Source organism: Rattus norvegicus, chromosome 20, assembly GCF_021556685.1.
Source record: "Rattus norvegicus strain SHRSP/BbbUtx chromosome 20, alternate assembly SHRSP_T2T, whole genome shotgun sequence".
Taxonomy (NCBI): Eukaryota; Metazoa; Chordata; class Mammalia; order Rodentia; family Muridae; genus Rattus; species Rattus norvegicus.
In genome coordinates, this window is record NC_141553.1 from 49,181,832 (window position 1) to 49,201,992 (window position 20,161).

The 20,161-nt window shown below is 46.5% G+C and overlaps 1 protein-coding gene across 8 annotated transcripts in view; it reads right to left on the reverse strand.

Annotated features, from left to right (window-relative positions):
• Afg1l (AFG1 like ATPase) overlaps positions 1-20,161 on the reverse strand; it is a 169,532-nt gene that overhangs the window by 58,262 nt on the left and 91,109 nt on the right. Inside the window, exon 8 of one of the 8 annotated variants that reach the window (XM_087598245.1) lies at positions 14,371-14,631. Within the exon in view, the coding sequence (XP_087454371.1) occupies positions 14,596-14,631 (36 nt within the window). The 3' untranslated portion in view covers positions 14,371-14,595. 8 annotated transcript variants of the gene reach the window in all.

Consider the following 20,161-nt stretch of genomic DNA (forward strand, 5'->3'; position numbering starts at 1 on the left):
GCCTGGAACTCACAGAGATCTGCCTGCCTCTGCCTCCCGAGTGCTGGGATTAAAGGCTTGTGCCATCACCGCTCTTAATGACTGAGCCATCTCTCTGGCCCCCTAAGATGAGTTTTCTTTGGTTCTTTTTTTTTTTCGGAGCTGGGGACCGAACCCAGGGCCTTGCGCTTCCTAGGTAAGCGCTCTACCACTGAGCTAAATCCCCAGCCCCTAAGATGAGTTTTAACATTACCTAAGTGACTGTGTTAAATAGGAAGTTGAGGGGTGAAAACCATGAGATTTGACTGGTTTTACCTATTAATAAGTAACAAAAAGAAAACGGAGGACTGTCCTGTTTCAGAAAATAAAATAAGTAATACCTCTTCCTGCTTAATTCTTCTCAAAATTATCTTTCTAACTATGTGGTCCATTCCAGTCTTACCAGTAAGAATGCACACACACACGCACAGCACACACACACACACACACACACACACACGCGCACACGCACACATACATGCACACACACACACACGCATAGCACACACGCACGTACACACACACTCTCTCTCTCTCTCACACCTTAACCCCTACTTTAGAGCATAAAGGTAAAAATAAGCCAGGCATAGCACACGCCTTTAATATCAGCGCTCAAGAGGCAGAGATGGGCTGTATCTCTGAGCTCCAGGCCAGCCTGGTCTACATAGTAAGTAAGTTCAAGGCCAGCCAGAGCTACATGGTGAGATTTTTGTCTCCAGAAAAATACATTTAAAAAAATTTTAAGAAATCTCCTAGTCCTTTAAAAAAAAAAAGTCTGCTAATAACTTACATGATTTAAGTTTTTCCTAGATATAAAGAAATACTGAGGGGCTAGAGAGATACCTCAGTGGTACTGGCTGCTCTTCCAGAGGTTTATGTCCCCCCAGATCCCACATGATGACACACGGCTGTCTAACTCCAGTTCTAGGAGATAGGAAGCCGTCTCCTGGTCTTTGAGGGCAGCAGGCACATAGGTGGTACAGATACATAAAAGCAAGCAAAACATCCATACATACAAAAAAATCTTAACACACACGCACATGCACACACACACATGTACACACACACACATGCACACACACATGCACGCACACAGCATGAATGCAGTGAGGAATGGCCGAGGATGGAGCCATTGGTACAGTGCTCCCTAGTGTGTAGGAAGCTCTGGGTTCTGTCCCCAGCACCACATAAAACCAGATCTCGTGTCACATGCCTTTGATTCCAGCAGTCATTCGCAGAGGCAGGAGAGCTGGGACCTCAGACTCAGCCACACGGAGAGTCTGAGACCTGTCTCCAAACAAAGAGATACGAAACTGATGGCCGTATACATGACTCTGAGCTTAACTAGTTTCGAGATCCTAAAAACTTTTATGAGAAAAACTAGTTAGGTATAAACATGCTTTGTGACTACCACACTGCCTTTTATGCTAAGAACAGAATTCCATGAGCAGGTGGCAAGTACCAGGAGAAACTGAGCCAACGACAGACAGACAGCTGAGGAGTGGACAGCTGAGGAGAGGACAGCTGAGGAGTGGACAGCTGAGGAGTAGACAGCTGAGGGGAGGACAGATGAGGGGAGGACAGCTGAGGAGTGGACAGCTGAGGGGAGGACAGCTAAGGAGAGGACAGCTGAGGAGTGGACAGCTGAGGAGTGGACAGCTGAGGAATGGACAGCTGAGGAGTGGACAGCTGAGGAGAGGACAGCTGAGGCGTGGACAGCTGAGGAGTGGACAGCTGGGGAGTGGGCAGCTGAGGAGTGGACAGCTGAGGCGTGGACAGCTGAGGAGTGGACAGCTGGGGAGTAGACAGCTGAGGGGAGGACAGATGAGGGGAGGACAGCTGAGGAGTGGACAGCTGAGGGGAGGACAGCTAAGGAGAGGACAGCTGAGGAGTGGACAGCTGAGGAGTGGACAGCTGAGGAGAGGACAGCTGAGGCGTGGACAGCTGAGGAGTGGACAGCTGGGGAATGGGCAGCTGAGGAGTGGACAGCTGAGGAGTGGACAGCTGGGGAATGGGCAGCTGAGGAGTGGACAGCTGAGGAGTGGACAGCTGAGGAGTGGACAGCTGAGGGGAGGACAGCTGAGGAGTGGACAGCTGAGGAGTGGGCAGCTGAGGAATGGACAGCTGAGGAGTGGGCAGCTGAGGAGTGGACAGCTGAGGAGAGGACAGCTGAGGAGAGGACAGCTGAGGAGTAGACAGCTGGGGAGTGGACAGCTGGGGAGTGGACAGCTGAGGAGTGGGCAGCTGAGGAGTGGACAGCTGAGGAGTGGACAGTTGAGGGGAGGACAGCTGAGGGGAGGACAGCTGAGGAGTGGACAGCTGAGGGGAGGACAGCTGAGGAGTGGACAGCTGAGGAGTGGACAGCTGAGGAGAGGACAGCTGAGGAGTGGACAGCTGAGGAGTGGACAGCTGAGGAGAGGACAGCTGAGGAGTGGACAGCTGAGGAGTGGACAGCTGAGGAGTGGGCAGCTGAGGAGTGGACAGCTGAGGAGAGGACAGCTGAGGCGTGGACAGCTGAGGAGTGGACAGCTGAGGAGTGGACAGCTGGGGAGTGGACAGCTGAGGAGTGGACAGCCTTCTGAACCAGCATTACATTCTAACAGCTTACGTCTCACTCAAGATGGACCATGTCCTGCTATTTCTAAAGCTTAAGAATGTGTGTGTGCATGTGTCCATGCATGTACATGTGTGCATGTGTGTGTATAAAATTGGGGTACAATTGACTCTCCAGCTAACTCCATCGAAACAGAGTCTCTCCCTAGCCGGGAGCTCATGGTTTTCAGGGGCTGTGTCCTATGTCACCCTGTCTCCACCTCCCACATCGCTGAGGTTACAGGCACCTAGATTTTTACACAGATACTAAGGACTTGAGCTTACTCCCACTTGGACAGCAAGAGCACTTACCTACTTGAGCCATCTCCCCAGCAACAAGGATTAAAACCTGTAAGCGTTTCGTCGTTTGGCTTTTGTCTTTAAGATGCCGTACGGACACCGACCTGAGCAAAGCTCACTAGAACTTCTACAGTCCACTGTCGCCTTCCACCTCCCACAGCGCCAGAACCCTGACTCCAGCACCAGAGAATCTGGCCGGGTCTTAGGGCTTTGTGTACCAGAACCATACAGAACGTACGTCTTCCTGGGCCTTCTTTTATGTTTGTGAGATCCAGCTCCCAGGCATCAAATGTCACTAATTTATCTGTGCTATCGTATTGTCTTTGTGAGCCTACCAGAACAGAGTCATACTTCTGTGGTTCTCCTTATTTATTTGCTGATTGGTTGATTGAGTGATTTAGTTTTTGGTTTCTTAAGACAGGGTCTCCTGTAGCCCAGGCTGGCCTCTAAGTAACCATACAATGAAGATGATCACGAATGAATACCCTGTCTCCACCCACAGAGGCTGGGATGACAGGCGCGTACCACAAAGAGCAGCTCGTTCTCCCGCTCGTGGACAGCTGAGGCTTCCTGTCATTTAGCCTTGCCAATACCACAGCGACAATCATTCTTGCCTGTGATTTCTGCTGTGGTGTGTCCATGCTCTTGTTAGGTCGACCCACAACAGGAACCACAGGACCACATGATAAGAACATGTGTAGCTTCCGTGGACATTAGCAGCTTTTTGGATGGCTGTAGTGATCTACACTCACACCAGTGGCCTGTGACTGTCCCCGTTTATCTGCTGCTGCTATGATTGCGATTAAACCTGTCTCTTTATTTCAGAATCTCACTATGTAGCCTGAGTTAGCCTCGAACTCATTTCTTAGCTCACATTGGCTCAAATTGGTGATCCACCTGTCCCAGCTTCCTGAATGCTGGGATTACAGGTGCGTACCACCACTGTTTTACGATTGTGGTGTGTGTGTGTGTGTGTGTGTGTGTGTGTGTGTGTGTGTGTGTGTGTAGACCAGCGTCCCTAGCCAGCTTGCTCCAGGGACCCCCCAACTCTGCTTCCCAAGGGCTGGGATCCCTGGCAGCCATCATACCTATCTGGCTTGGAAAAGGTTTCTGGGGACAAACTGAGGCCATCACATTTGTGCAGCTAGCACTTTATCCACCGAGCTAACTCCCTACTCCCTCACAACTGAATCTTAGACATGGAGACTGCTTCCTTGAAATATTCTTATATTCCATAAACATGCCACGCTGTCTTATATGACAAAATGGGCACTCGCAGGTCAACGCGTGCCTGCCAGCGTCGGTACTTATCTGGATCTGCCTAGCAATGGCTCTGTGACCTCAGGCTGCCTCCCAGGTGACTGTGCAGTTCATTAATGGTGGCCGGGGAGCTTTCGCTTGGGCAGTCTGCTAGATTCCGGTATTTGCCTCAAGTTACTCACTGTTTTCTTTTCCTCCCGACCATTAGCAAATTTTCCAATTTGATAAGCTGATTTCTGCTGCTAACTACTCAGTCATGTAATTCTTCTGTCTGTCTGTCCTTTATTTTGCAACGAAGGGAACTGACTTCTCGATAAGATGCTTCAGAACTTCTCCTTTCTAAATGTAACATGCACCTCTCAGGACTAACTCTGAATACTAATGACCCACATTCCCTGAAACAAAAGACGTAGGCTGGCTGATTGAATTTTAAAAAAAACAGGATCCATCTATTTTCTTCCTCCAGAAAACGGACCTCCCCAAAGGCAGACACTACCTTAGGGTAAAAGGTTGGAGCCTGGCATCCAAGCAGGTGGAGCTAGGACGCAGGTGGGCATTGCCACACTAACGCCTGGGGAAAGAGACTCAAGCTGAAACGAGTGAGAAGAGAGCATTTAAAGGTCGCCTTATGATGACTGAGGAGCAGTGTCAAGAAGGCATCGCAGCTCTAGGCATGCACGCAGCTAACACTAGTGGGACCACCTTATAAAGCAAATTCTACAAGACATAAGTCCAACACCGTAAACGGTATGTGACTTCTGTACTCTGTGACCACCGACATACCCGTCATTCAATGAAAAATGACTAAATAAATGGAAACATTACAGTCAGGATCATACCACAGGTCAAAAGGATCCAACGGATATCTATAAAGTATTCCGTCTAAACACCGCAAATTAGCTTTTCTCAGGTGCCCGCACAGCTTCCTCTGGGTTAGATCATACATTAGAGCACAACGCCCGTCTCGATGAATACAGGAAGACTGACATAACTTCTTAGAGCTACGGAGACAGGGCGGGGAGGGAGGTGAGAGATGGGGTGAGGAGAGGGCACCAGGAGGCCAACTCAAACTAATGATGTATGGAAAGCCATAAGGACATCATACGCTCAGTAGTCTTGACAGCTGCAAATGGTTTGAGTGCAGGCACCCTGTGTACAGACAGCACCGCTGCAAGAAACCACAGGTGAGGCGACAAGGACAAGGGGAAGGTGTGAGTGGATGTTGCCATTGCGGTTGGTCAGCTACCTGCACTAGACGATGAGACCAGAGTGCTGAAGAAACATGGAGAAGCCAAGTTGGTGCGGACCGAAAAGCTCCGCCTCCCTGCTGGCTAGCCCTCGGAGTGCTGGGAGATGCTGTGCAGGCTCCTGGGACAGGATTGTCATCAACAAGGCTACTCTGCTGTGGACCCTGCTGGCAACAGCACCAGCCAGCCAGGCAAGATGTGCCCACTGCTACAACAGCGGCGCCTCTATTCTGGAGGTGATGACCACTTTGTGGTTGGATCTGAGTTCTGCTTCACACGAGGGAACTTGCATGCAGCCCCATAAACCCAGTCAGGAGGCCATGGCTAGGGACCGTAGTTTCATGGGAACCTATGAAGGGACTGCTGACGCTTTGGTAAATGGCTGTGATGTGCCATTCGAATCGCCTTCTATCTAACCACGTTCACGCCCGCAGATTACCGATGCTGTCGGATTCAGTCACGATTCCCTTTGCAGAGGGCAGAGGTAACTGCGGTGACCCACACCAGGTAAAGCACTGAGAAGTGACTGCTGTTGACCGCTCAATCAGAAGTAGGGCACCTAGCCCACCTCCTGTAGGGACCGGGGACCATCACCAGAGTTGCAGAATGAATGTAGGGGTGTGAGGAAATGAGGGGTATGGCCGTGAATGTCTGTAAACGCTCTACATAGAACACCAACATCGTGTCATGGGCAGGGGAGGAGCTCAGGAGAGCCCACCCCTCTCTGAGGGTTTATACACAGTTCTTGGTGGTAGGGTGGGTGAGGGTGGAGGTATGAGGAGGAGACACCACATTTACTTGAGTGGTGTAGCCAGTGGGAAGGTGCCGCTTGCTTCTCTCATAGCTCCTAAGTCTCATGTAGTCAACCCTAGTGAAATTCAGTGAGATAGCAAAACAAAATTAAAATTAAAAAGTGGGGACACAAAAGCAGAAGAGGACTTGCTGGGAGGAGAGAAGGGGGTCAGTAGGAGCTGGGGGAGGGGCAGTGCGAGATATGCTCAAAACACAATACATGCGGCGTGATAGTGTCTTGACGAAACCCATTATAGTCAATATGTGTTAATTCAAAGGGGGAGTAAGGAAATGTCGGGGAAGCCCAGGACCAGCACTGAGCAAAGCCAGTCCAAGAGAAGAGCAGCCAAGCCACATGTGTCGCAAACGTCAGGAGCTTAGCGATGGTGCTGCCTTAGTTGATTTTGTCTCTGATCGTAACCAGATGCCCTGGGTACTGAACATGAAGCTCTGATCGTAACCAGTGTGCCCTGGGTACTGGACACGAAGCTATGGAATGCACTGTTGGCCCCGCTTTGCCTGCTTTGGGTCCAGTGTTTTCTTGTTGTTTGCCCACTCCTCCCACGGATTGGGAGTGTTCGCCATGTGCCACTACAGATTAAGGAAATGGGACTTGCAGTTTTGATTTTATAAGGACTGCCTTGAGTCTCGGAAAAGATTTTAAACTCTTGAACAGTGTCAGATCTGTTAAGACTTTGGGTCTTTCGAAGCTGGACTGAAGTCACTTTGCATCTTGAGAGAGCTCTAACCCTTTGGGGTTGCAAGCGCCGGATGCTGTGTTCTGAATACACAGTGTCTCCTTCCAGCTCACGCTTTCTGACCTTGGTACCCGGAATGTAGCAGTTCTGAAGGCTGTGGTGCCTTTAGAAAGTGAGGTCACTAGGAGTGGGCTTTTGAAAGCTGTACCTGTCCCTGCCTCAAGCCTTGTCCCATGTCCTGGTCCATGACCAGGACTTTCTGCCAAGGTGAACCCCTCTGAAACCTTGATGACCAAATACAAACCAACACAAACCTGCCTTCCCGTAAGTTGTTTCTGCTACGGTAACTGCCTGCGACTTCCTCTTGTTTATACTTGGATAGAATAACAAGAAAGAAAACATCATTCTTCTAAGCCGCAGCAGATGACACAAAGTATCTGGGCTGTCGAGAACTGTTTGAATGGATGAAGGCGGGCTGAGGAGCAGCCAGGGTCCTCGATCCTGACAGCAAGATAAAGTGATACAGGACAGGCTGTACTGGAAACGCCCAAAGCTCACCGCACACAGTCCTCAGTAGTCAGACTCGGAAACCGTGGCGTGAACTAAATCCCATTAAATATTTAGCTTCAACACCAGCCTCTGATCGTCTCCACACGCTTGATTAATAATGGTTTAGGGCATCCAACATAGCATTTATAAGATTCTAAACGCCAGTCCTTCTCTGTCTTCATTTCAGTTGCTCAACTTTTCCTCTGCCACTGTCCGCTAGCACTTTTCTCTGAGGATGAAAAGAGACCCGATAGTTACTGCTATTGAAAGAAACTGAGGGCTGGGTATGGCAGCCTACATCTTTAATCCCAGCACTCAGGAGGCAGAGGCAGGTTGATCTCTGAGTTCCAAGCCAGCCTGGTGTACAGAGAGAGAGTTTCAGGACAACCAGGGCTACACAGAGAAGCCCTGTCTTGAAAAACAAAACAAAAAACCAAGAACAAAAAAGGAAGTTGATGAGGAGTGACCTTAAGCTGTTAGCCAAAAACAAGTTTCTGAGTCTCTCTCGACCCAACTCACTGCCTGTAAGACCATGGCCAGACGAGTAAGACAGATCCCACATCTATACCACAAAGATAAAGAACTCTTGATTGAAAAAATACAAAATGATGAATTCTACCCAAAGGTTGTAATGTATGAAATATGCACGAGTGCGCGCGCGCACACACACACACACACACACACACACACACACACACACACACACACACACACACGCGCACACACATGCATACTGTGGAACACGGTCTGCTGGAAGAAACTCTCAATAAAGAACAGAAGCCTGGATTACAAACCTGGTTCTGCTACTGGCTAGACAATCTTACGGGAGATGAGAGCACAGTTTAAAGATGGCCTACATAAGCTCTTGGTTTTTCTGCTGTATGGAAACTACACAGATATGTGGGATGACTGGAAAGGTTGTGTGGGTGCGCACACACACACTACTATTTGGGGTTATAAAGAAATTTAAGGGTTACTTTAGATATTATGATATCTATAATACTTTAGATATTATAAGAGTTTAACCAGATAATCAAACTTTACTAATCTCTGTATCCTAACGAGCACTTTAGGCTAAGGAACAGCATGTAGAGAGTCCCACACATCTTTGAAGACAATGACAAAGTTGTTTTCTAGTAAAGCCAGAGAAGTAAATTAAGCAGTAGTTATGGATAGCAAGGATATATTCTAATTATGCACTCGGGAGCCTTTCTACGATTCTAACTTATGGGCCAGTGCTGTCCAGCCTGTCTTTTGTTCATTTCATATGCACATGTATAAGGAGACAGCACTGCCTCAGTAGCCTATGTGGCGTGCATGAGAGCAACTTAAAAATGGGAAGGTACAGCCACGGTCAATAGCAAACGCACACACAAAGTATTTTGTGCCAAGTGCCCCTGGTGTAATTAAGATTTTGACAGAGAAAAAGTAAATTCGCATAGTAGGAAAACGAGTGTCTTAGGCATCCAGCGCCTGGAGAACTTGGCCAAACTATTGTTCCCTGTGCACAGTTTGTGTCTTCACGCTCGGATGTTGTTGAAACAGCAGACTTAAAAGAAATAATGTCAATGAATCTACCAGGCACTACCCGTGACCTCCGGGGTAATTAGCAATCATTCAGAAGCAACAAGACTAAAATGTTCTATTCTTTATCACTGTCAGCTCTTATCTTGATCAGCATTTTAATAAAGATGGTTCGTTTCTAAGACAGTTTCATGAATCAGTCATAATTACATTCTGACACGCAGTGAATAGTAAAGGAAAACTAAATATCACTTCATCAACCTTTCTAACCTTTATGCAAGTATTAGCTGTAAATAATTTTTACACAGTCCTACAACAGGGGATCTGCATATTTCTTAGCTTTGTGCAGACTTTACCCCAAATGAATTTCCTGTGACCTATACCTGAAAAACACAATCAGCCACGATTATCCAGTTTTGTGAGATGTTCAGGTGTTGCCTTTCAGAGTTCAAATCAACTTCAAGCATAAAAGGCTACTTTATTCTGCAAATGGCACAATATGCAAAGTGGGTTAAGTGGCCAAAAGCATCTCCGAGCCTGGTGGCTTGAAAGAAGTCTGCTGGGAAGCAGGACGTCACAAGAAAGCTATCCTTAAGCAGTGACACTGACAAACGTTGATTCATAGATGACGCTCTGAGGAGCCGATGGCTGGGACTGAATTACACACTAAAAGGAGGACTTTAGGGGGAGTGCAGTGAGGCGCAGGATCTGATGGCGAGATTTTTTTTCTGTTTTACTCGATGCCAAAGCTCAGATGGAGCGGTTGGAAATGGGTCAGAAACAGGAGACTTTCAGAGCGCGCTGCCTGAATGGTCTGCCCCAGGCCTCGGCTCCCCCCAGCTTTGCAAAGCAAATAGGTTAACTCGGAGTTTTCAGGTGACTAATTTATTTTTGCTGGGAATCAATTTGAAAATACTCTGGGCCATCCGAGGGAATATAAATCAACTAGCAAAATAAATGAACACTGGATTTTAGGTGAGTTGGTTGTTTCTGAGCACCTCAGATTTTCAAAATAAATGCAAGGCTTTCTCCAAATGGAGCTCCTCTTTCCCAGGACTGAGAAGACAGTGCTCGGACAGCCGGGGACACGCCGCCAGGTTCTCAGGGTGTGCGTTTGGCTCAAAAATAAGACAAAGTAAACGGCAGACACAGTAGTGATATTTTAACCAAACTGATTTCATTTAAAAACTTGAATCCTGTACTAATAACAAACTTCCATTTTACTTGGTGTCATTTCCATTTAAAGATTAAGTTCTCTGCAAAAAACGACCTAAAATTACTCCCTGTGTGATTTCTTGTTATCTTTCTTATAAAGCAATTCTACTAGGACGTTACCCCTTTGAAGACAGAAAGGTTCACCAAACCAGGGAGGATTGAAAGCGCAGAGACATGCTGTCTTCTGTGTGATAAATTTTGTTTAATTTTTCTAGTTGGCTCTCCTACGCGGTCATCCTTTCTAGAGGTACAAGCTTAGGAGTGGGGAGTGTTAGTTTAAAAAAAAAAAAAACACAACCAACCAAACAAACAAACAAAAAACCCAGATTTCCCAGAGGGAATAAAAACAAAGTGTGATTACGATTTAGACAAAGCTAAAGATGGCTCCCTCGGAGGCCCAATGAGGTCCGCTACCTCATTAAGGACAACTAAAAACTTGTGATGCTTTTTTGTTTCAAGAGAATCCAAAAGTCCTTGGTATAAAGCGGATGGGGATGCGGGGTCCATTCAGCCTTTCTGTACCACAACCATTATGTCAAAAGTATAAAACACTGCCTTGTGTGCAGCCAAGCTACAATGACTCTTCCGACATCAAAGGCTTTGCACCACGAGGGTTTTTTTTTTTCCCTTCAAAATTTATTCAAGCTAAGGGCAGAGAGACGACGATTCATACACGCTAATTATGCCTAATTATCTATTCCCTCTTCTGACCAGCTCCGGCCAGGGCTAAATGCTATCTGGGTTCTCACAACCTCCCTCTGCCCTGTCCATCCCGCCCCACAGTGGAGGCTTTGAAGAAAACAGTTGTGGCTTTTCAGAGTTCCCTCAATGTAGAGTTCAAGCAAATTAAATAATGATTCTGTTAGCTTTGACACGTTTGAGCGTTAAATATGAGGACCTCTTGGCTAATTTGGCAAATTCCTCGCAACTCTTCCCGGGTAGATCATAGTAACACCCGCCTTCCGGGGAGTGCCTCTCCTGCTTGCTTTTCATGATCCAAATGGAATGTTTATTGGATTAAAGTTCGTCTCTGCAGCCCTCCATGGTGGCCTGTGAGAAAGGGCTTAAAAGTTCTTTTAATTGGCTTGAGTTTTAAGGGAAGGGAAAGGGAAAATTCTATTTCACATTACATCACTAGCCAAGAAAATTGCCATGTGTAATTAAACTAATTTATCTCATGATTCAAAGAAGCCACTAATTCATATTTAGGACACACTTCCTTTAAACCATTTTTGTCACCACAGAACTGATTCCTTGTAATTAAATTGAAAATAACTATTCAAGGACAAAAATCCAAGTCTTAGACTATATATTTCCATGTAAGCCACAGCTGCTCACATTTCAGATAAAAACAAGTCTATAACTAATATACTTCATAGAAAATCTTTATTTTCATTTTATGAGACAGGAAAAATGTTTTTAAAACCATATACCCCAAATTATTTTTCTATAGGCTGTCTAACACAAAGTATTCATCTGGGGATAAAGGTGGATAAGAATTACATCTTAAAATTATTTCACAAAACTTTTAAATTTTTAATCCTATGTATCCACTTCAAAAACATAAAACCAAACACATGACTGCCGATGAAGTTTAATTCCAATATCACTGTGTTCCTCAGGAATTGTAAGTAGATTTTTCTGAAGCTTACATGAAATAAGTCCACAGGTGACAGCCCCTTGGGTAGATATACATCCTTAATTTACTTGGGCCTAGGAGACACTTATCACAGAAATGCATACCAAACGATCATGGTGGTGAGGGGTCGTCCTATAAGACATCAAACACCCTACAGGACTCAAGTGAACTCTCATAGTTTGCAGGAAGCCAGAGTCTCTCGAATCCAGGAGTCTGGTCTGCTACCTCTGTTCTCCTCTGGTTTTTTGTAGTTTTAAGTACTGAAAGGGCAACTCCTAAGTAAAGACACCATCAAGTTAAGGAAGAGTAACATCACCCTGTAAGGCTGATTGGGGGACAGGAGTGGGGGTGCGGGGCTATAGCCCAGCAGACATCAACTAGGTAGACACTGCCCACAAGGCTAATTCCGATGTTCAATACACGTGAGCTCTTGTGCCAGAGACATCAGGAACACACCAGCAAATCAATCTCAGCAGTTGTGAGAACCATAGGAGGACACAGTGCAAGATCCATTTATTTAGCAACTCTGAAATCCTAGCACCGGTACCGGACAAAAGGTAAACACCACAGTGGTCCGCCTAAGGTCATAACCAATTTTTCTAAAGTCTGCCACTCAAGAGCACAGCACAAGGACATTCCCAAAGGGTTCCTTAACAGGCTGAGAGTCCTTCAGAAAAGATTCTCAGAAAACAAAGTAACAGAGACCAGTACACAGCTTTAAGGTCTCTGATCAAGAAAATGCAACAGTCTGGAAATATTACCAAGGAGAAGTATAATCACTCCTGGATACTAAATAGTACAAACTTCGTAACAACAAGACTGTTACTCTCTTCAATTATGAAGTTTCTATATTTAAAATCAACTCATGCTATGTCAAATCATAATAAAATTACTTCCAAATGAGCAATGTTTTGTCAGAAATGGAGAACTCCTAAGAGTTAATGCTGGGACCTTACCATTCTCTAATTTCATTTTCTACATGGCATTAACGGAAGAGACGCTTAGGCTGTAGCCTGCTCTGAAGGTTGCTGTCCACCGGCTTGCAGCTAGCTTGCCAGCAACCAATCACCCAAATTTTAGCTTTTAAGGGGAAATAAAGGACTTCCAAAAGGAGAGAGCTCATTGTCATTGTGCGATGGCAGTCACATCTGTGTGAAGAAAAAGGCATAGACAAATGCCTAGGACGTTCCTCACAGGGATGCTATTCTAGAGTTAAACAGACGATGAAAGTCCTACGAAGAAAGTGAGGTTCATGCTGAATTTTTTAACTTTAATATCTACAAACAGCATTTCTTTCATTATGGAAAACAAACAAACAAACAGAATGGTCTGTGAGTGGTAAGTGGTAGAGTGAACAGGACTTTTACCCAAATATAAAAGGCAGCCCTATTGTGTCACCTATTCCCAGAATCTGATCAGAGGGGAAGAGGAAATAATTGCTGGCCAATCCAACCCTCACGGCTAACATTAGTCCAATTGAAAGTAGCCTAAAAAAGAAAAAGCTATTCTTCTGACAACGTATCAGTTAGTACTCTATGTCTTTCATCACAGCCAACGTAAATACTGATAATAACACAGGTTGTGTTGAATTAATACCATTCAATCAATGTACACTCAAAGCTTGGCATTCTTTTAATCTGTATAGAATTACTGGGCAGTTCATGCCTCTCATCCCAGGACTCGGGCCGAGGCAGAAGGATTGCTGCAAGTTTGAGGCCAGCCTGAGTTACACAGTGAGCTTTGAGCCAGCCTGGCGTACAGACCAAGTGAGGCTGTTCCTATGTGAACAAGAAAACAACCGAGTGGGAAGAAGGCTCCAGACAGGACTCAGACATGTTTGATCAGGGCCTGGGTTCAGTCTCCAAGACTGCAAAAAACATAGTGAGCATGGATGTCTGCATGTATGCGTGCATGACAATGACATTTTCGCCTGATTCCAACAACACCGATAACCTCAGCTACTGAGTTAGCTGGCCCTTATCATGGCTGCCCTCGGAATGTGGTCTACCGAGCCCCTCTTTTCACCAAGCATTTCTCCGACTTTTGAAGTAACGCTTTCCCTGAGAGCTACCACTGAGCCTACCCTAGCGCGGGTTCCCGTCCCAGGGAAAGTGCTGCTTACACACAAGGTCCTAAGTAACTGTTCAATCCCCTCATGCTTCATCCCTGAGGCTCCATGCACTGTCTGGGAAGGGCAGAAAGGACACAGTTAGGCTTTCGAGACCATTAGTCTTGGGGCTGGAGAGATGGCTCAGCGGTTAAGAGCACTGACTGCTCTTCTAGAGGTCCTGAGTTCAAATCCCAGCAACCACATGGTGGCTCACAACCATCTGTAATGGGATCTGATGCCCTCTTCTCTCCTGTCTCTGAAGACAGTAACACTATACTCATACATAAAATAAATAAATCTTAAAAAAAAAATGACCATTAGTCTCTGCTATGAGGACTTAACCCTACTGTTGCTGCAATGTGCAAAGAGCTGTAGATAACATAGCAAAAAGCAAAACAAAACAAACAAACAAAAAACAATAAAAGCTTTCGATAAAGCTTTATTCACAAAAGTAGGTAGCAGGCCAGATTTAACTACTGCCTGTGTGTGCTGACCTTGATAACAGATCAGAGGCCGAGACAGAAACATGTAAATGTAAAGAATGATCTTGTGCAGTTACCAGCAAAAAAGTGTTAACAATTTTATCGGGGCACATACTTTAAAAAAATCACCCCAGGGGTTGGGGATTTAGCTCAGTGGTAGAGCGCTTGCCTAGCAAGCGCAAGGCCCTCGGTTCAGTCCCCAGCTCTGAAAAAAAGAAAAGAAAAAAGAAAAATCACCCCACATATAAAAACTACGACAAACAAATACCACATTGCATCATCTGACCAGCAGGGAGTTTCAAATTACAGGTTTTAACGATTGCTACATTCACCGTCTTTTTAGTATAAAAGAATAAAGTGCCATCGGAGTCTTTTTATTTGCACGCACCAGATACATCTTGCTTTTATTTGGAGGTATGGAGGGGGAAATCTAAATTTTATACAAACGTGCAAAGTCTCCAGTAAATGGAAGAATAGTAGCGACTGGCTCATAAAATGTTAATAAACTTAATTATTAATCACATTTTAAGTGTACAGTCTTCATGGTTCCACCCTTTCTGTACACCCTTCCTTCAGGATCCTGCCTTTCAGGCTTTCCTGGTAACTTAACTCTTTAAGGCTCCAGGTAAGTACCACCCCCTTCAAGAATCCTGACCTCCACAGCTTTCTCTCTCAGTGCAAGCTGCTCCTCTCTGCCATGTGCCCCAGCATCTCGTGCTTAATTCAATTACAGAAGTGCTCACGTGACAGGATAAAAATGTTACTGCCTGAAAGGTTTAATCAGATTCAATTCAACCACCACCAATTATTTTACTGTAATATCTCTATTTGTAAGTTATTCATTTTGACTGGTGGTATGAAATCTTAAAAGTAATTCGCTCGGGAAATTTTATAAAGACTGTAATTCTTACATTATCATGCGTCCAAAAATACATATCTGTGGGTTTTTTTTTTTTAATTTAACTCCCTCTGAAATAGAGCCGGGATTGATTGATTTATACACTGGCCCATTTATTTGGGGCAGGGTCTCACACCCTAGTCCAGGCTAGCCTGGAATATGTGATCCTACTGCCTCAGCCTCTTGAGTGCTGGGATTACAAGAGTAGGCCACATTTGGCCTGTCTGGGGTTAAATGTGCACAAAGACCTAACCAACCGAACCCATGTATCCTTTAATTGTATCATCTTATGTGTCCGGCTGTTTCGCTTGAATGCATGTGTGCAGCGCCCCTGGAAGGCGGAAGGTGGCACTGGATGCCGTGAAACTGGGCTTCTGGGCAGTTGTTCACTGCCATTTGACTACTGGGAATTAAGCAGGACTCCCCAAAGGAGGGGTCAGTGCTCTTAACCACTGAGTCATCTCTCCAGTCCTAACCCAATGGGAACAAATCTACCTTAGTATGGGATCTGTTTGAAACAGACAGGCCTCAGATCAACTCCAGAATCTTCCCTGTTTAAAGTCTTTTCTCACTGACTATAGAGTTTTCTTTTACCTGGGAGTTAAATGACACAACAGAAAAATATATTATTTTTGATGGACTTAGGCAAATACACAGTGAACATCAGATCCGGACTTTTCTATTTTATGAAACATTATTTTCTACTTTGTCCTTGGGTCTTTTTTATTTCAGACATATGAATTGTGACAAGTGACTCAGAGAGCTGAGGCAGGAGGATGATGAGTTCAAGTCCAACAGGAACAAAACTTGAAAGCCTTCTCACACGCACTTACAAACACAGGCACATGAATAGTGCACAGTGACACTTGGACCCTCTTTCCCTATCTGGTGTCATTTCTTAATAGTTTCTAACCTCAAATTTTTTTCTTTGTTTTTATTTCTGCCAGCTCGCTTTTCTTCTGATCTTATATTCATCTCCTTTATTACTGCATTAGTAACGTGACTTCTTCACTTTCCCTGGAAGTATTTTTCAAAACATACTTTATTTTGTCTTGTTTTCCAAGTCAGTGTGGTCATCGTACGCTTTGTAACAAGTAACTAGTCACGTCTTTCTCTTCTTCCTGCTCCAGAGTCTGCCTTCTCATAAGTGTGTGTGTGGGGGGGAGAGAGGGAGAGGGAGGGGGATGGGGAAGGGAGAGGAGAGGGAGTGGGAGTGGGAGAGGGAGAAGGAGAGAGAGAGAGAGAGAGAGAGAGAGAGAGAGAGAGAGGGAGGGGGAGAGGGAGGGAGAGGGAGGGAGAGGGAGGGGGATGGGGAAGGGAGAGGAGAGGGAGTGAGAGAGAGAGAGAGGGAGGGAGAGAGAGGGAGAGGGAGGGGGATGGGGAAGGGAGAGGAGAGGGAGTGGGAGTGGGAGAGGGAGAAGGAGAGAGAGAGAGAGGGAGGGGGAGAGGGAGGGAGAGGGAGGGGGATGGGGAAGGGAGAGGAGAGGGAGTGAGAGAGAGAGAGAGGGAGGGAGAGAGAGGGAGAGGGAGGGGGATGGGGAAGGGAGAGGAGAGGGAGTGGGAGTGGGAGAGGGAGAGGGAGAGAGAGAGGGAGGGAGGGAGAGAGTGAGGGAGAGAGAGGGAGAGGGAGGGAGGGAGGGAGAAGAGAGGGAGTGGGAGTAGGAGTGGGAGAGGGAAAGGGAGAAGAGAGGGAGTGGGAGGGGGGAAGGAGAGGGAGAGAGAGAGGGAGAGGGAGGGATAGAGGGAGGGAGAAGAGAGGGAGTGGGAGTAGGAGTGAGAGAGGGAGAGGGAGAGGGAGAAGGAGAGGGAGAGGGAGAGGGAGAGGGAGGGAGAGAGGGAGGGAGAGAGAGAGGGAGAGGGAGAGGGAAAGGAGGGAGAGGGACAGGGAAAAGGAGAGGGAGAGGGAGAGGGAGAGGGAGAGGGAGAGGGAGAGGGAGAGGGAGAGGGAGAGGGAGGGAGACACATGCCGCCATCCGTGCCTGTGGAGGTCAGAGAACAACTCTGTGGTCACTTTTCTCCCTCCACATTCCCACAGTTCTAAGGATTGAACTTGGGCCTCTGGCTTGAACAAGTGCCTTTCATCCTCTCAGTCCTCTCCCCCAGAGCCATTAGACTGAGTCCTCGAAGAGGCATGTGGCAGAAACCAGGCAATCGTCAAGCATCAGTGCTGAGCGGTGGGACTTGAGGAGCTGTGACCTGGGGGACGGACTGACACTGCTGTCAGCAGAGGAGCAGCATGTGCTCCTTCACATTGCTCATGGATGAAGCGTGGACACGCGCGCCCCACCCTGCCATGAGTGGATGCAGCTGAGGACCAGCAGATCCACACCTAGTGACCTCTGTGGTCACGGGGTCCCTGGCTTCCCGAGCTTCACGAACTGACCTGCGTTCTTTATAACACCAGCTGCCCCCAGTTGTTCTGGCTTCAAGAACTGGACACAGTCGCTCGCCACCACATTCGCGTTTACGGTGGTAACGTTCAAGCCACCTGCTTTATGCTAACACTTCAGCATCAAGTATGAGAGTCCTGTCTAGATCTGCCGATTTCCTAAGAACGATGGGCAAATCTGATCTGCTTTAAAAATGATCCATTGGAATAATAATGATCATTTCAGACATCCTGAAAATATCTAAAAGAGAATATTTAAGTCGCTCAAAATACTCGTCAGTGGGTTTCAGGAGGGAAAACAGGGAACATTTAAACTGTAAATAAAAATGCAAAAAACTTACATATAAATAAAAAACCATTCAGGCGCAGTTTCCATTAGCATTGAGATGCTTCCTCCCGAATGTTTCTGTGTGTGTATTGTTTGCACGCTTCCATGGCTTTAGGTAAGCTCTTACGTTAGGCTGTGCTCCCAACGTCTGTGATGAGTAGGACTTCTGAGACTCTTGCCCTGAGTAATTACACTAGACGCCCCCACGTGAGCATGACCAGCATTCGCCTGACCGCGCCTCTAAACCCATGGGATAAAGCACTCTGCTCATGCCTGCTTTTCAGTGCCTTCACATTTATGCTTCCTTATGTCTATGGTAAAACATGGCTGAGTTCCTGAGCTAAGGGAGAAGAAACTATCTTCTCTGTTTATAACGGAAATCCAAGGCGTTGGGGATGTAGGCTGAGCACAGCGCAGCAGGGAGGGAAAGGGAGAAGCCAACCTCGGAGCTCGTGTCCTGAACTCCGAGGACAATGGCGGCAGATTATATTGGGAATGGTAATTGGCTTTGAGACCAATTGGAGTGGTGAAACCTTCTCCAGCAAGGCCACACTTTCCTCACTCATCCAAGCAGCTCCCCAACGGGAACCGAGTCTTTAAATATCTGATTCTACGTGGGGCGTTCTCACTTAAACCACCTCACTCTGCTCCCTGGCGTCCACAGGCTGGCGGCCATATTATAAAAACAACACTGTGGAGTCTAAACCCGTGAGTCCGCAGACTCCTTCAGTCTCAACGTTGTTTAAAAGGCACAAATCTTTTCTGAGACACAAGGCTATCTCTTAACTATAATCGCCTGTAAAATGAAAAGAATCTACGTATAACAGCATAAAATACACACACTCCATTCCTGGAACCAAATCCTATGCTGGTCACTTTTTCATTGCTGGGATAAAGGACCATGATCGAGGCAGCTTACGGAAGAAGACGTTCACATGGGCCTACGCTGCCTGAGGGTTAGGTCAGGAGGCAGGAACAGCGAGAGGCTGGAAGAGGATGCTCGGGGCTCAGACCTCAAACCACAAGTACAAAACAGAGAGGGTGCGCTGGGACGGGTACGAGGCTTTGAGGTTTCGGTGACATTATCCAACAAGGCCATGTCCAAGCCTCCCCAGGCTCCCACCTCGGAACGGAGTACTCGAATACTTGAGGCCATGTCCCATCACAGTCAGACCACCACGGACATTAAAGGAATTATGGCTAAGGACACCGGACTTCGCAAAGAACGAGCCACACAAACTGGGAAGCAGGGAAACGCTCTGAGTATTCTCTGAGCCGCAATGAATTTCCTAGCCAGCCTAGCCTAGAGTCTCCATGAGCCACTCACAGAGGTGCTGAGATAGACCTGGGCACGCACATCCGTACAGCACTTAAAAACAACCCTCACACGCGGTGGCGGTGACGCACGTCTTTAATCCCAGCATTCAGGAGGGAAAGGCAGGTAGATCTCTGTGAGTTTGAGATCAGCCCAATCTACAGAGTGAGTTCCAGGACAGCCAGGGCAACACAGAGAAACCCTGTCTCAAGAAGCAGCCCTCCATAGACCCAAGCTTAACTGCAAGGTGTTCAGCCACTGCCAACCTAAAAATCAAAATTCTTAGCTCATTAAAAGGAAATGATGGACTCAGTGCCACAAGCACTGTGTCTTAGCATCTGATCCAAATTACCAGACATGGGGGAATAAACTGATAACCAGAAATAACTGAGATGGCAGGACTTACAGATGAAGACGTTTAATAAGGGGCTTCCACTTTGGGGGTGTGGAGATGTGTAATTTTGAACCCTGGAAATGACTTATAAAGCATTATTAAAATATTAAAAGACTCTGAAAGCATCGGCATGGAAGACAGCCCAATACCTCACGTGTATATATATATATATATATATATATATATATATATATATATATATATATATGCGTGTGTGTGTGTGTTCAACTCCCTCAAGATTGCCAGCAGCGCCTCTAACATCATCAACTGCTTAGCCCTCTGACCAAAGACATCCATGAAACTCGTGACCATGGTCCGTACCATCACTGCCACCCACAAGACTATAGGTTCCTTCCTATATGGCACAATTGCCATGGGGTTGGCCAGAAAATCATCCCTGAACCTGCTGAT